We start from the raw sequence: 17,067 nt of genomic DNA, 5'->3' as shown, positions 1-17,067 counted from the left end.
CTAATAAAGCGCAGCTCTATTTTCTTATTATTTCGACAGGTGCACATAATTTTGCTCTAAAAAAATATTTTAGTTATTTGGCTTTTACCTTAAAATATCTTTATTTTAGTAATACGGGACGATAAGTCAATTTTATTTTTCCATTGATTTTTTCTGCAATGAGAAATAAAAAGCCAAAAGAATAATCTCTGGAAACTGATATGTGTCATGATCGAATAAACAGGCGGGTACAAAATAATTAGCAGAGTTCATCTTATGGCCATATTAACTTTGATTGATCGCGGACCGATGATTGATGTTTCTATGGCGTTTATAGTATTTTTTACTATAGAGTAACAGTTCTTTGAATTACCACTTTTCTTTTCATTATTTCCTGTAAAAAACGTTGCTGTCATGCTTATTAAGATTTTTTACGATTAAAAGTGCTTATTGGAAGAGAATGTCCTATTTTCTGCTGACATTAACTGAATACTTTCAGCATTGCCAACCTTGATGCGAAGCGAAGGGTTCGTTTTATTTGGTTTTGTTTTGAAATCGCTCTTTTGTAAATGGCAGCAGCTCCAGCCGCTTCCTAACTGCTTTAGAACAGGACAGCAACGTACAGGACTGAGCACTGTCAACGCTTCTTTAATTTGTTTTATGATAAAGAATCCGTCCCCACGCGCATTACCCTGTAATTTTCAAAACAAACTTTTAGCTCACATACCGCTGACCATTTTACAGCTTACCGAAACCCAGAACTGAAGCAATGAGGAGAACATTCTTCTATTCGTCCATAAAAGAATACAATGCTTTTAACTTAGAACCAACTACATCCTTTAGCTTGATGAAGACTACCGATTAATAACACCGCCTCGAACCATCACAGGGGTGGACAATTTTAAAGTTAAAAAGTTATTCTGAGTCTTTAAATTTCCGTAGGTATTTAATATCCCTTGTAGACAGATTCTCCTTTTTACTAATCTATTCACATTCGTTTTTAACATTTCACAATTTTCCAGTATTTAAATTTTAAAGAATTTTTAAGATCATTCTTTTATTGTTATCACTCTTTATTCATAGGCTTTTTATCATTATTTTTTTAGAGGGCCACTAGGGAAAATATTTTCATAGTAAAAGGTGTCACCCTCTTTAAAGGTTACTATTTTCCGTGTTTTGTATCCGGGGTTTTATACTCTCCGGCTATTTATATGTAGTCTGGAATGACCGTTGACCAGGACCCTTGCTGCTTCTTTGAGTCTGACAAGGATTTTAAAGATTTCAACTGGGCGACTGCGGGCTTGGTGGCTTGGAACTCAAGATGCACATTTGACGTCACAGTTCATCATGTGACCTTTTTCACTTGGAAAGACATAAAGCTACCACCTCAGGAATGTCGGGAAGTGGCTACAAACAGAGCTGATCGTTTACGAGAATAAGGCCCGGTTCAGACGCCCTACTTTTCATTTGCTGAACCTAATTACCTAAGTTAAGTTCGACAAAAGTTAAACAGACTCTGTCGAACTTTAATAACGCTTTTGCCGCAATAATCTAAAACTGCCGCACCAAATTGATTCAGACGCCGCTCTTTTGCCGTACTTAATTCATCAGTCAGGTTCGGCATATGAGTGGAGCCGGCGTCTGAACCGGATCTAAGCTCTCGTAAGCGGCGACCATATGTGATATGTTTAGAGCGGTGCATACCCAGCCCGGCCCCTGGGATACCCAGCCGGTGACTCCCAGTACGCGATCATCTGGGTATGCTGTGCACATGAACTATGCAGGAGAGAGATCTGGTACCGATATTGTTAATGCCGAAGAGAAGAGACCATTTTCAGAAACAGCTGTATTTTTCCGTCTATAAATTCCTTCTAATCACCGTTTATTGTGGAACAAGATATGAGAAATGGCTGGCGAAGCAGAGATGACCAACTTTGCGAACGATACAGATCGTCTTATTCAGCATAATGAGGAACACAGCTGGGAACAACAGGTTAGGACCAACGGAAGCCATCAGATCGAAAGTTTAATTTGCGTACGCTCCTTTTAAGCTTTTCCCTCTAATTCAACCACTGTAGTTAAACAATTTGTCTATTGTGTGTGTAACTTGATCCTAATCAGCACGGTTAGATTCGTTTTCATTTAGGGTTAACGTATACGTAAATGAGCTTAAATTAGCTAAACACATAGCCGCACAACATCATTTTGATAGTGATTTGCCTAGTGAATACTAGCGTACTGAATGACTCAGGAAACCAGGAAAAGGGAATTTTGGCAGTTAGAGCTGAATTTCTGGAGGCAAATAAACAGTTGTCGACATAGGCTACATTTCGCATGCTTGTTTGCACATAACTACCATGAAAAAGTTCTCGTTAGTATGTATGATTAGTCTTTGCACTCGGTTTGTAGAATATAAAAGAGACTTTATGGCAAATTATTAAATTAATGCAAATTATTATGCTAATTTGTAGAAACTATAGAAATCAAATCTTAGCATTATTTATTCATTTTGCCTTGAGAAGGTGTCATGATGATACCGAAACGTCAGCTTTTAACGTTAATATTCGCTTGCTTATATTTGTAGAGTAAATTTATTGCAAATTTTGCATTTATATATACACCCCATAATGTTTAATAACTTTTCAGCAATTCTAACTGGCAAAGGACAGGTACACGTAAGATGTATTATGTAGCTAAAAGTTTCCCCTACAGAGCTTGTTCAACACTAGAATGAGCTCAATATTTTTAGCAGTAAACATCTTTGAATGTGATTTTCAATGGTCATTGTGCCGTTTTCAAAATACAGTTGAACCTCCTGTAAGTGACTACCCAAAATGCAAAGACCTACCTGGGCTACATGTAGTGGTAGCTCACACGAGACGTTCCTTTACAAAAATCAAACCACATGAGGTCTCTTGCCAGGTTGCAAACACAGCTGTCGTTCTTCCCTCCTTGCCTCTGAGGATGTTTTATGGGAGAGATGTCTGCACCTCGAGGAGAGTAATGCCATACTGATGACACATACATCGTCTGTAGATTGGCTCATTTCTCAAGCGCATTGTTGAAAGAGCAAATGCTTACCTCTGTTAAAAACGCTAACAATGCTGGTCAGATCAATGCAAAACTGATAGATTTTAGCAAAATTTGCCCAAAACATTCCATCGCAACGAGCTGTTTTTTACGGATTGTTTCTCGGCAAAGTTTGCCCTGAAATGTCCGGCAAGATCAGCCGATTTTTCTGCCAATTAACAAAAAGCCGAAAATCCCGTAAAATTTGACTTTTTTCTGTGACCTATTAGAAGCCCTGCATAAATGCCATGGGTGGATTTAAGGGCCGGGGTCAGCCAAGTGGACTGGGCCATGCCTTTTTCTGTGAAATTTAGTAGTATTTTTAAAGAATTCTCAGTATAATAAATAATAAATAATAATAATTTATAAAGCGCTATTCAGCTACTCTTTCATAGGGCTTTACAATGATTATGTTAACATAGAACCTAAAAGCTAAGAATTAAAATAAAATACCAAGGTAAATTAGTTACAAAGCTTAAAAATAATTATGTATACATTTTACAAGAAATGAAAGTTAAAAATCTAAAATCTAAAAATACTACGATACAATTACAGATAATGAAAGAAATAAAAAATGTGTAATAAAAAATTAATAGAAGTTAAAAACCATAGGCTTCTTTAAAAAGATAAGTCTTTAAATGTCTTTTAAAAATAGCAATTGATGGAGATTTACAAATGCTAAGAGGCAAGTTATGCTATTGCCTTGGCGCAGCAATGCTGAATGCCCAATCTCCATAAGTCTTTAGTTTAGCCAGTGACACAGTAAGCAGTTCTTGCCCACTGGAGCACAAGGACCGAGAGCACCTATGATGGCTCAGGAGACTAGAAATATAAGAGGGTGCTTTGCCATTGATTGCTTTATAGACTAATAACAGGAGCTTAAAAAAAATATGTGAATGTACAGGGAGCCAGTGTAGCTTGAACATTATAGGGGTAATCGAATCATACTTCCTTGTCAATGTGACAATGCGAGCTGCCGTATTCTGAACACGCTGTAATCTACAAACTAAGTATTTTGGAATACCATAGAAGTGAGTTACAGTAGTCAAGCTCAGAACTACATGTACAATAAAAGCATGGATGAGAATTTGAGCAGATTCCTGGGTGAGATATTTGTGAATATTTGATATATTCCTGAGATGATAATTTGCCTCACCACATATCTTTTTTACATGTTGTTCCATGTAAAAGCAATTATCCATGATGACTCCTAGGTTATGTACAGACAACTTAGGAGCAGTGAACTCATCTCCAAGCCCAAAATAGATAAATAGTATCTATATATGGCTGGCAAGAATCTGGCCATCCCCATCTGAATTTTCTGGATCCATCCCTGAATGCACTGATATGGTGCTTGGCTTGTTGTCTACAGATTCCACCAATAAGCAGTGGGCATCATGTGACCAGAAAGCGCAACAGAGCACGAGAGGTCCGTATGATCATACTGGCATGCATGATATTTGCAACTGCTATAACAGCAGCTCTGATCATTGATATCTACACCGGAAGTCATCATACAGGTATCAAACAATGGCTAACCCTTTCATTCTTAAGCCAAAAGTAAAGCTGAGTTATCTCACTGTAGTAATTATTACTTTGAATGCATGGTCAAGCTTTCATGTGCGGTCATGAATTCAAGTTAAGTCTTAAAAGTGCCCAGTACTTTCTTACTGATATTGTTTTGAAAGTTTCCTTGTTTGATTGGAGCATTTTGATGCCATTTGTATGGTCTCTAAGAGAATAGGCAATGGAATTATTTATTGCTCTGTTTAATTGTCGTATGCCAAATCTTGGGTTTTTATTGTTTGTTTTTTTTTTTTAGGTTTTTATTGGTTAGTGTTTATGGTGTCTCTAAATTTTAAGTGAGATATTATTAGTCTTTTTTGAATGAAGTGTTATTTATACTCTGTTTTCTTAAAAATTCAACTCTTTTACCTCTTCCTTGTCACCAAATTGCAATAAAATTATTTGAGTGGCCATTTTGATTACTTACTTATGTGATTTTTCACAAAATTTCCTTATTTTCTGGTGACCAAATTTTCTCCTGTCTTGCAATCATTCTTTGATTTTAAGTCAGCAATCAGGTCTACTATTTTATTTTCTCTATAGGTCATGCAGCTGTTGTATCAGATGTAAAAGAATGTGCTGATGTTGGGTTGGACTTGATCAAGAAAGGTGGCTCAGCAGTTGATGCCGCTATTGGGAGTATGTTATGTGTTGGTGTCATGAACCCAGAGAGCTCAGGATTGGGAGGGTATGTTTTTGCCTTACTTTGAAACCTTCGGGACATTTGGATTCATGAGAATCAATCAGAACATAAAACTTGCATGTTGCTGATATTGGGACTCAGGTCCCACTGTTTAAATACACAAAAAACATGTAAATGCAATGACCAACATGCGCGACATCCATTACAAAAGATACAGACGCATATACTTGCTACTCACTCTTGCTGTTGCCTGCTCATAATGTCCATCCAACTTGTGTTTAGCACGATTTTAATATGCAATGAAAGGTAGTGCTCAGTTAACTTTTCTATGTACAATGGAACTCCGTTAATACGGTTGCCAATGGGCCAAAACATTTGGCCGTATTAACGGGTGACCGTATTAACAAGTGTTTTTTTTACAAGAAAATGTACGGCCGTTTTGTTGGACGGCCAAAAAAGTGGCTGTAATGTGGGGTTTCACTGTATAGTATTTAATCATGATAAACAAGTATATCATACATGAAATTTAGAAAAAAGAAAGTGGACCACATTGCCAATTAATTGATGTATGCACATCCCTAACTAGCATAAATTAATTGAGGGTTCTTGTCGTGTACATATCTGAGCATTATAAAAAGCCTGATACTCAAAAAAAAATCATACTGTACACTGGCAAAAGTAAAAAATCTTGGTGTATAGGGTGATGAACGTGTGAACACAGGCTACCCAACATAAGTGTGCTATCTGCATGGTGATGTCTGTGTTGTTTTTTATTTGAATACATCCAGCGTGACCTCCTTATTTGACTACCATTAGAAGATAATGACAATCAATTGATGTGACACTGTGTATACTCACATAGTTTGATTATATTTTCTGTCAGTGTGTAACTACAATATTTAATATTGTAACTGCATTAATTTATCACTCGCAGTGGTGGTTTTATGCTGATTGTAGTTCCTGAACAAAACAGAGAAGTAGCAACAGTGGTTGATTTCAGAGAGGTTGCACCAATGGCTGCTTCTAAGAACATGTTTCATGGAAATAAGTCTCTTGCTAGTTGGGTAAGAAAAAAATGGTTAATGTTATTTGTTGGCATCAACTATATTCACGATTACCTTTAAAGGAGCTTAGAACCATAATTATTATAAAGCCAAAGGTAACAAAACTACCGGTAAGCCTCTCTTTTAAAAGCAGGCACCACACACTGTACTCTCTGTAGGTTCAGCTAGTGCTTCTCCATGAGTGTCTTGGGTTAGAAAAAGTTGTCATCATAAGTCATTAGAGCTATTTTTACTCCAAAACAAGGGAGGCTGTATCAATGAAATTGAAAAAATATTTTGTTGTTGTAGTTGTAAAAAGAAGTACCATTAAACCTTCTTTGTGTGCTTCATTCTTATTTTGATATAATTCTAGGGTGGCTTAGCAGTGGCTGTGCCTGGAGAAATTAGAGGATATGAAGCAGCACACAAGAAGTATGGCAAGTAAGTTGAGAATCACTCTCAAAGCTGGGGTCACAAGAAGGCAACTTCTGGCAGTGCTAAAAGAGTGTCTGTTAGGCCAGGACTGCAATACTGCACCAATGTATTGGTGACAAGATTTCTTCCTATGATGATAATCAATATTTCCACGAGATATCGAGATATTTTGATCATGATACATCAACAAATTTACGAAATCATAGCTGCCTTTAATGTACTTTTCTCCAAGCTATATGTCCTATCCCCAATATTGATTGTAGATTTTCTCAGAAACATGTAGCATCATTGATAACGTTTTGCTGATTGATGATTATGGTTAATTTTATGCTCAGTAGTAAATTATTAGTTAAAGGTGTAATAATTCTTGACGGCTATTATATACCTCTCAAAGACCTGGTAGATGCTTTTTCTACTGAGAGGCTTAAATGGAGAGTAAGGCCTTTATATTGTGACATACATGATACCTCTTGCAATTGCTGCTAGGACCAGCCATGTCAAGAACACACTCTATGGTAATGAATAATAATGATAATCATCATCATCATAATAATAATGATAATAATAACAATAATGGAATTTATATAGCGCTTATACATCGCTGTTCTAAGCGCATCATCATCATCATCATATTATAAACTTAGATTATAGTCTCAACATTGGAAATTTTAAGCTCTCCAGGGAATGAGAAAGATTTTCATGTCATGATAAACAAAAGTTTTATATACATGATTGTATTACATGTGTACATGTAGGTTAAAGTGGTCAGATGTGATCAAGCCTGCTATTAAGATTGCAAAAGAAGGATTTAGAGTCACTGAACATACAGGTGAGGCTGAAAATCTTTGTCCAATAACAGACAACCACAAGGTTCAGTAGTGTTGAGCTTTTTTGTACCATTATTTTTGTCATGGATCTTTTCTTTTAAGTAACACCTGCCATGATTATGATTTGAATACTTAATAATAGAGATTTTATAGTACCTCTGTGAAGGTCTATATGGGCTTTATTCACTGACATTATAACCAAATTTTCTTGCATTGATAGGTTTCCAATTTCTATTGTAATGGAGGGTCTGCTATTAGAATGGTTTAAACTGTCTCCTATCTTAGCTTGCTTGCTCTGACACATTGAATAGTTTTTGAAACCTCTCCTTACATGGACTCTATTCCTGAAAACTCTCAAATCCAGAGAGAAAAAACTGGAAAAGATAGAAACAGAAGGAAGTGTCTGTGATAATTAAGGGTGAGATAGATGAAGGCTGGTGGAATTAATGCTAAATGAATGAAACTGTTGACTTTGCAGAGAGAAGTCTAACAACACTAAAAATAGAAGATGTAGCTAGCACACAGCTGGGAAAACTTGTTGCACCACAGGGTGTTTTTTTAAAGGTAATGTTGTATTGGTATACACTAAAATAATTATCTTTCTCGGCATTGCATGCATTTCTGAACATAAGTGGAATAATTAGGGCTAGGACACAAAGGAAATTGAGAATCAACCTAGGTTAAATAATTTTAACCTGAATTTACATGTACTTTTGATCCATAACATATAAAATTAATTATAAATAATTTGCCTTATTTATATCAATTTAAAAAGCATGTGATAAGGTGGTAACTTTATAATACAACAAGATCTATGTTTTTGGACACTGAAGGGGTGTGTTTTAAAAATGGCCATTCTACAAAGAATGGGTGTCTGCTATGGATACAAAAATACAAGTTAATTCTTATTTTAAGTGCAAGATAATGCTTCTATAACCATTGCTTAGTCCAGGAGATGTTTTATTGGTGTTCTAACAAGTTTTTTTAAATATTCTCTTAGGATGAGATCCTATCATCTGAGCTTTCTATTGAAACCTGTTGAGCACTACTTTAACTATTTCCTGTTGGTTTTTCAGGATTTTTTCATAAGATGGGGTTTTGAAGTTTTTATTATTGCTATTTTCATATATGTGGCACCCCTGAGCATAAAAGGGACATTAAGAAAATGTTGATCACAAAAGTACCACTTGAAAGTACACGCATGCACATTAAAATGTACATCATGATTATTGAGTCATTTTGTTTTTGTTGTGATTTATTTTTATTCCTTTTCACAAGACTTCCCACGAGCTCAAATAATATGAAGTTCAACCCCAACTGTTTCTCCTTAAAATTTTTAGCAAGGGGATAAAATGAGCAATCCTGCTCTGGCAAAAACACTGCAACAAATAGCAGTTAAAGGTGCTGATGCATTGTACAGTGGACCTATAGCAGAGAGTATAGAAGATGCAGTAAGTAGTTTCAAATAATATGGTGCAGTCACGTTTAAATTAAATAAAAGCACCCTGTGCTTACTTAAAATCCATGCAGTCAGTCTCTTTTTCTTTCAGGAATTTCTCTTGAATTAATTCCTCTTGGTTAAAAAAAAGCTCACATAAGACAAACAGGTAAAAGAAGGATTGGTACGAAGAGACAAGGAAGGGATTCATAAGAGGAAAAAGCTCTTAATGATTTGTCAATAGCTGTGAACAGACCAGTCAGCTTGTTGGTCTGTGTGCTGGCCTCGATAGCCATCTTCTTTGTTCTTTTTAGTTGAGCTAGAGAAGCAGGACAAAAAATAGGGGACAAAAAATAAAGGAGCAGAGCAAATGAAAAGCAGGGTGAGGGGTGGGGAAGAAAATGAACCTCATTTTTCTTTTTCTGTCCTTTCCTGCACTCCTTATCTTTTTGCTCTTTTACACCCCATGCTCTCAAGCATCTCCTACATGTACACCTCTCCAGCTTGGCTAAAATGATATGGAAATGACTGCTTTCCAGATTATTCGTGGATTGAGGGAGATTTTGTCTGTTTCTTCTTTCCATAAGATCGTCAAGATGTTGCACTTTGCGGAATGGTTGACCATCTTGGTTTCAAATGTTCCGCTTCTAGTCGGGGGATGAGTGTCAAATTGACACCAGCCCCCTCGGTGCATATGAACCCAAGATGGCTGCCCATACCGGTAAGTGCTCGACCCTGACCTTCTTGTGAAAACAAAATAGGGGTCTGTGAACAGTCTAATTAATTCAGAGACTCCAGTCAGTCTTTTGTCTCATCGCAGTTGCTTTTCAAGTATCGCCTTGTTATGATAGCTTTGAAGGGATGATTAACATCCGATTTTGCTTATAGAGAGAGATTTTTTGACACGTCTTTTCTTTTGTGGTGTAAGTGCTGGCTTACAATAGTCTGAATATCAACATATTAATTTTCTTTTTTCTACCCATTTTTCTTGAATTCTCTGACAAATGATGTTTGCATACATGAAGGCCTCTTTCCATTCTCAAACTCATATTTAGTATAAAAAGAGTTTAAACATTGTAAATAGAAAAAAAATGTATAAAGTCTACAGGTTACTTTCAGAGTTCGAACTCATGAACAATGAACATTTTAGCATTCGTTAATTTGCATTTTCAACTTGCTTAGGTCAAATCTGCAAATGGAATACTCACAAAAGAAGATCTAAAAGAATACAAACCAATTTTAAAGGACGCCATTAATGCTTCTTTCTTAGGTAAGTGTTGAATGCATTTGGTTAACTGAGTACGTTTAACTGGTTTTTTGAGAAGCTACATGTATCTATTCACCCAGATAAACCAAAGTGCGTGCCCAAGACAAATAAATCGTGTCAGGTTTGAACTGGTTCAGTTTGGGGTAAAAATAGGCGATGTCTTTTCTAATTCTTTTGCTGGGAAAAAGAGGAGATGCATCTTTTTTCTACGGTATTATTTGGGTTGTTCAGTGTTTTTGAACAACTGCCATCTTGTAAGGCCAAATGTGGTGGCATGCTTGGATATTACTTGTGACGAAACTAGTCGTTTCAATACAAGTCGTTTCGATTCGAACCCAAGAAGTTCAATTGCACAAAAAATTTGACCACTTCAAGTTAAGTTTAGGCGTTAACAAGAAAAACATTTGCCGTGAATGTTCTTTGTTCTTTACGCCAAGTATTTGAAACTATTTACATCTGGACTGAATAAAAACTTTTATCGAAACGATCGGCAACCGCTTGTGAACAGGCTCTCCGTTGGGGAAAGAAGGATATTTATCGCGGGGAGATGGGAAGAGGGAAGTGGGGGAATGGCCGGGGCCACCCTTTCCCCTTCAGTCCCTATTACCTAACTATAGCCTTTCTCCCTTTTCCCCAACTAAGGAGCCTGGTGCCAGGCTAGCTCGGAGATAACCAGTGCCTAACTTCTCTTACAAAGCTGGTTCAATTAAAAGACATGGTGTTTTTATTATCATGGCATCGTTTTTGTTGTTTTTAGGTTATCAGGTGATTACTACTCCTCTTCCATCCGGTGGACCCGTATTGGTATCGATGCTGAATATACTGGAAGGATTTAACTTTACTCGAGGAGATCAAGACAAGAGCCTTACCTATCACTATATTGTAGAGGCCATAAAGTTTGCGTTTGCCGAAAGATCATTGCTTGAGGACAGCAAGAACGCTACTAACATTACCAAGAGAATATTAAGGTAAAGGTTACGACCACAAGAATGGCTAAGTACTGCGCTTTTTCAACTAAGGTTTGCGTTCTTCCCTGGCGTCAATCATCTTAGGAAAATTACGTTTACTTCAACGAAATTAAAAGGTCGTGGTTAGAGGTTTGTGATTGGTAGGAGTATTAAATGGTAAATTCGAGACTGCAGGACCCTAGTTTTAAAATTTCGAGCCCGAGACGGAAGCCCACCAATATATTGCCTTGTTTTACTTTCTTAATATACTAACTCAGTTCGATAATCTGTATCGGCATGAACTCTCGTGAACTCTCAAAAATTCGACTCCTGAAGACCAAACGGAAAGAAAAAATGACAAATCCAAGACTCCGAAACCCGTCGGCAAAAAAGACTGAAAAAAAAAATCGAGACTCCGAGACGCAAAAATCACCCGAACACGGGACTTCGAGATCCATCAAAAACTTTTCCGAGGTTTCGAGATTGGGCCAAAATTGAGACGCACGTTTTTCCGCCGTGTTCTTAATGCCAGTTGGCGAGATCGAGTTACCATCGCCGAACTGTACGGCGACCTTCCAACTTTGTCAGACAGGATCGGATTCAGAAGGCTTAGCCTTACTGGCCATTGCAACCGTCCCCGCGAATTTCCAGCAAGCCAGCTTGTCCTGTGGCGGCCAACACACGGACACCTAGGACGCGGCCGCCCAGTGTCTTCATTTATAGACACTCTGATGAGGGACGCTCGGGTGGCATCCACCAGCGAACTCTCAGCCTGCATGGACAATAGAGCGGACTGGGCAGCCAGTTGTATACCCCTATTGGTGGATTTCGATCTGTTTTGTGTTTCTGTTTCAAGACTCGTTAGTTGTGATCGTAATTATGATTGACACCAGCAAACAAGGCAATTGCAAGCTGGCTTTTTAATTTCAAAGTTCGCTTGTTATTGACTCGAGAGCTGTTCAAATTTTTACCCAAATTTTTAGAAGAGATGACTGTCGGGTTTATTATCGCAGATGACGCTACATGTAAATGTCTTCATGAATGCAGAATGGCGTGAATTGAGCGGAGCCTTATACCTACAAAGCAAGAAAGAATAAAAAGTCCACTGACTTGAAGGTTTTGGCGTTTTATGTACTTGCTTCGATTTAAACTTGCTGTAAAGTTTATAAAATGAAATCCTAAGTAGGTAGGTGAGTGGGTGGGAGAGAGTAGGACTGTGACTGACGTTTGGACAACCTATGCGGAAGTCATCTTTAGGTTCAAAATGAGTTACTGCTCGTCATTCTCAACAACTGTCCTATTCAGGATAGCCTGCCTCAGGCGTTCCCCCTTCCCCTTCCCCTTTTAACACCTGCCACGCAGGCTATATTCAGGACTTCATTTTACGCGGACTATCATATACCACCCATTTATGACATGGTTCAAACCATTTATGATAAGTGCCATCTTACAAGCACTTATGTTCATTGCCCGTGTTTTGGTTGTTTAACTGTAAGTTTTAACTCTTCTTTTTCAGCAAAGAGTACGCAAAGTTGCTCCGATCAAAAATTTCTGCCAATAGAACGTATGGAGAATCTCATTATGGACTTGATGTTGATCAATCCTTACCACATGGTACAGCGCATGTGTCAGTTATAGGCCCTGATGGGGACATCGTAAGTCTCACCAGGTGAGGGTGAATTAGAGTTTAAGCGTCGCACTGTCAGTCCGGGTACAACCCCCCGGGGGGGGGGAACTCCCGTATAAAAGTGACGGGGATGCTGGTCGTCTCTCTTAGGGGTGTAAATTGTAGATTTCGGTCTCATTTTGGGTGTGTGGAACGGAAAGTCACTATATTTGCCAATTCAGGTATCGCTTAGGGCTGTGCAAACAGAAATTTGCAAGACATGTCGTGGTGCCTGTTTTAGTATGGTCTGTTTTAGGGGTCAGTTTAAGCTTGAGCCACACCCACATCGGTCACCCTAAGGGGTTTAATTCGAATTTTCCGACGAGCAGCCCCGTCACTTTTATATAGGAGTCCCCCTGAGTTACAAACCTTAACATGGAGTCGTTTTCTTAGTCAGTAAACTTGTCTTGACAGTGTCTCTCCTGTCATGTATGTATGTACGCCCAAACCGAACCAAGTCAAGTGTACTCCCTCCCACCATTGATTATTTGAAAATTTAATCTGTTGAACTTTGCAGTTTCCGATAAGAGGTTCATTTCTACATACCTGATACTAGTACATGTATTAGCAACAACAAAACGGCTTAAATATTCAAATATTCAATTCATCAATCCAATCTTTTAATAGGGGTGCGTTTTACCTGGTTTGATTGCAAATGTGTACCCGTCGGAATGTTTGATAACAACTTGAATATCGTGAATGCGCGCATTTACATGCATGTGTGATGCCTAATAGAGGAAAAGGACGTCTTTCAATACGTTTTCAGTTACTTACTGCTCTTGAAGATAAACTTGATAGATGTGAACCTTTTCACGCGTTGTTGATAACAATCGCTTGTTACGAAGAAAAAGCCTATTTTGTTAAATTAAACCCAGATTTAGTTGTAGCGTAAGAGTTAACAGTGAATGTGAACAACAAATTAGTAGAGTGATCACCACGGTTGCCGGTCGTTTCGATAGAAGTTTATTCAGTCGAGTTTTAAGTAGTTTTACGTACTTGGCTTAAAGAACGAAGAATATTCACCCAAAATGGTTTTCTTGTTCTCGCGCAAAAACTTGAAGGGATCGAAATTTTGTGCAATTTCACTGCTTGAGTTCGCATCGAAACGACCTCCAGGAAAAACATGCTTATCTGTTTTCCTGTCGCATATTTTTGTCTAGTACAATCAATGGCTATTTTGGTTCTGGCATTATGACGGACAGTGGAATCATCCTAAACAATCAAATGGCAGATTTTTCCATACCTGGTGTACAGAATGTACAAGGCGCTGGACCACCCACGGTAAGAAACCTGTCACTGGCTCGAGTTGCTTCTTGAAACGTTGTCGGCGTTGTTTTGGCACGTTATGCAGTCTTCCCCGTTTGAGGAGGATTGCGTGACGAAACAAATGCTTATAATTTTAATGTTTTCGTTTTGCATAGTGTACATTTTTGAGTGTTTGTTTATTGTCTGTTGTAGGCTAATTTTGTGGTTCCTGGCAGACGTCCTCTGTCTTCAGTGGTACCAACTGCAGTTCTTCATGAAGAGGTACAGTTTTGATAAGTTATGGTTGGACTGAAATCGGGTATGGTTCTCAAGGGATCCATGAGGGCGTATAAACGTATTTGACTCACACGTACAGTGAGTGTCAAATGGTACTAAATAATAAAAATTGCGTTAACAATATGTTGACTTCTCTTGGACAAGGTAATGGGTTGGTAAATCGAGTAGAAATTTCAGAAGACATGTCTGAAAACGGTAAAGTTTATGGAAGTAAATTTTAGAGGTCAGGATTGAAAACGCCTGTTGAAAAAGGCACATTTAGGTCTAAGAAAGAGTGAGGATTTAGGGCGACAGAACCGGGCGGCACACCCCACCAAGAATTCTGAAGTGTACCCCTCCGAGCTTCAAACGCCTGCTGCGCACGTTTATATTGTTGATGGATTCACGGGAAACGCTTTTCCTGAAATGCTCTATTTTCAACAGGTTTTGATGTTCAAGTGAGTACAGCGTCGCCCACGTAGCAAGAGATGCTCAGAATTTCTAATTCCCATTCTGCTCTGTGTTTTATGTTTCTTCAGAAGCGATGTTGGCACCGAATGTCCGTAGGCTGCTCCGGAGGTTTGCAGATTCCGTCGGCTGTAGCGCAGGTTTTAATCAATAAACTTGCGTTTGAAGACTCATTGAGTCAATCCATTGAAAGAGCTAGAGTGTATTACGGAGTAGACACTGGTCTGACAGAAATTGAAGGTATGCTGTCGGTACTTTCATTATCACCCTCCTACTCTGCGCACGTTTCGTAGAGAACTAGTTTGATTTTTGCTAATTTAATCTTCCGCAAGATAAATAAATGACTTCTTAGTTAGTCTTTTCCTTTATTTTTCTTGATTCTTTTTTACTAAAAGTCTTATCCTTGGCTTCTCAGTGGTATGTCCCCCCCCCCCCCCCCCCCCCCACTCCCTGCTCATACAAGCGTGTTAGCCTGCGAATACGGCCTCCACTGAGGTCGTTTCGAAAAACGTATCAACAGCCGGGAGCAACGAGAGAGGTTGTATTGCAATTTGCAAGCTATTTTGGTATATTTGAGGCTTTGTTAATCGCCAGATATGATTTAGTCACAGCTTAGTGACTATACAACGTGGGCGGATAATATATATAAAAAACAATTTTTATTCTCGGGTAATAAGTACAGGGTTGTATACGAAACATCTGCCCTTCAAATTGAAACATCGATCATCATGTAATTTATTGGCGTTCGGTAGAATTGCTAGAAGCACCATAGGCCAGCATCAGTCGCATTCCCTGGCACACAAACTTATGAGAAGTGGAGCAGAATACTGGCCTGACGGTTCCCTCTTCTTCTCTACTAGCACTAGTGTTCTTCTCATTACTTCCCATTCAAACTGAATTAGAAACTGAAAATCTTGCTCAATGTATTGTGAAATCAAATGATAGGGGAAAAACATTACCAAGATAAAATCACCTGTGCTTTTCACTTTTTCTCTCCGCTACTGCTGTATAAAGACCACTGAGGAAAGGCTAGTGCGTATATTGACTTTCGGGTTTCACGGAGCTAACACTGTATTACTATTTTGCAGGTAATAGGTTTAAAGACTCAAAACTTAAAGCCAGTATTGTGCAGAGTTTGCGTGAAAAGGGACATAATGTCACGGATAATAAAGCTTCGGTAGCAGATGTGAATGGTGTATCTTATTTTCAAGAAAAGATCTCAGCTCATGCAGACAGTAGAAGAGGCGGAGCACAAGGCAGTGCTCAGTTTTGACTGCTTCATTGAGTTTTGATAATGAACTTTAAAACTTGGGGAGACCTTACGCATACACTGTGAAAGATAGTCAGACTCGTATCCAGTCGGTATTTACGTGGCTATTTTTTCTTTGTCCCTTCCCGTAAGTCCCCGCGCACCTCAACCTAACCCCATTCTTCTCTCATACACAAAACACGTAAGTAGCGACTGGTTACGATTCTGAAAGATAGTGGCAAACCACCGCACGGGTAGTGGAAAGACTGTGCTGCCGTTTACGATTATTTGAAATAATAATGCAATAGTCCATTTTCGAGTTCGCTATGACCGCTGAATTAAAGAAGTGAAGACGCATTTTTTACAGCCTTAGCCTCAATCTGAAGTATTATATTCACAAATTCCAACGAGAAAAAGACCTGTTTATTACTCAGACTATTGTGTATATTCAAATTTCAAACACTTACTTGCCAGAATTTGTGAATATTTTACTTCACGTCGAGGCTAACCCTGTATGAATGTGTCGTTAATGTTAATATTCAGCGGTAATTTTTAATTCGAAACTGGACTATTCAAATATTTAATGTGTGGAATAAAGATCTTCAACAGTTACTCCTTAAGTTGTGTACATAACTGCGATAATTATGTTGCTTCCTTTTGAAGATATTTAATTTAAATTATTTGCAGTTCTTGTGTATCCTGCACAGATATATTACGAATATAAAACGTGACTAGGAGGGCTTACCATTTGTATGGAAAACCCGGAAATTCTGGGGAGAATTCAAATGGGACGGTTCATCCCCGTGGAAATTTATTTTTAGGTATTACCTTTTTACCGAAACGACCGAAATATTCTGTACCATTTGTGTGGATTTCTAGTGCCAGGCTTCATGTCGAGAGAAAGCGAAAAATTTGCCCTTATTTTGTAAATGGTACAACTCAATGCCGT

The 17,067-nt window shown here is 38.2% G+C and overlaps 1 protein-coding gene across 2 annotated transcripts; it reads left to right on the top strand.

Moving 5' to 3' along the window:
• The first annotated feature begins 1,787 nt into the window (after window positions 1-1,787).
• Window positions 1,788-16,481, top strand: LOC140935175 (glutathione hydrolase 1 proenzyme-like). 2 transcript variants are annotated; one of them, XM_073384709.1, is made up of 15 exons: window positions 1,788-1,972; window positions 4,421-4,568; window positions 5,158-5,302; window positions 6,192-6,321; window positions 6,674-6,741; window positions 7,491-7,564; window positions 8,041-8,126; window positions 8,903-9,013; window positions 10,183-10,270; window positions 11,025-11,235; window positions 12,731-12,883; window positions 14,041-14,161; window positions 14,339-14,407; window positions 14,941-15,109; window positions 15,958-16,471. In XM_073384709.1, exons 1-15 carry the CDS (start codon window positions 1,886-1,888, stop codon window positions 16,140-16,142), a joined length of 1,845 nt encoding a protein of 614 aa, XP_073240810.1. In that variant the 5' UTR covers window positions 1,788-1,885; the 3' UTR covers window positions 16,143-16,471. The 2 variants fall into 2 exon arrangements, with proteins under 2 accessions (XP_073240810.1, XP_073240811.1); XM_073384710.1 differs by lacking the exon at window positions 14,339-14,407 and having other exon boundaries at window positions 15,958-16,481.
• Window positions 16,482-17,067: the final 586 nt, after the last annotated feature.

Source organism: Porites lutea, chromosome 4, assembly GCF_958299795.1.
Source record: "Porites lutea chromosome 4, jaPorLute2.1, whole genome shotgun sequence".
Lineage (NCBI taxonomy): Eukaryota > Metazoa > Cnidaria > Anthozoa > Scleractinia > Poritidae > Porites > Porites lutea.
This window is presented reverse-complemented; position numbering and strand designations above follow the sequence as displayed.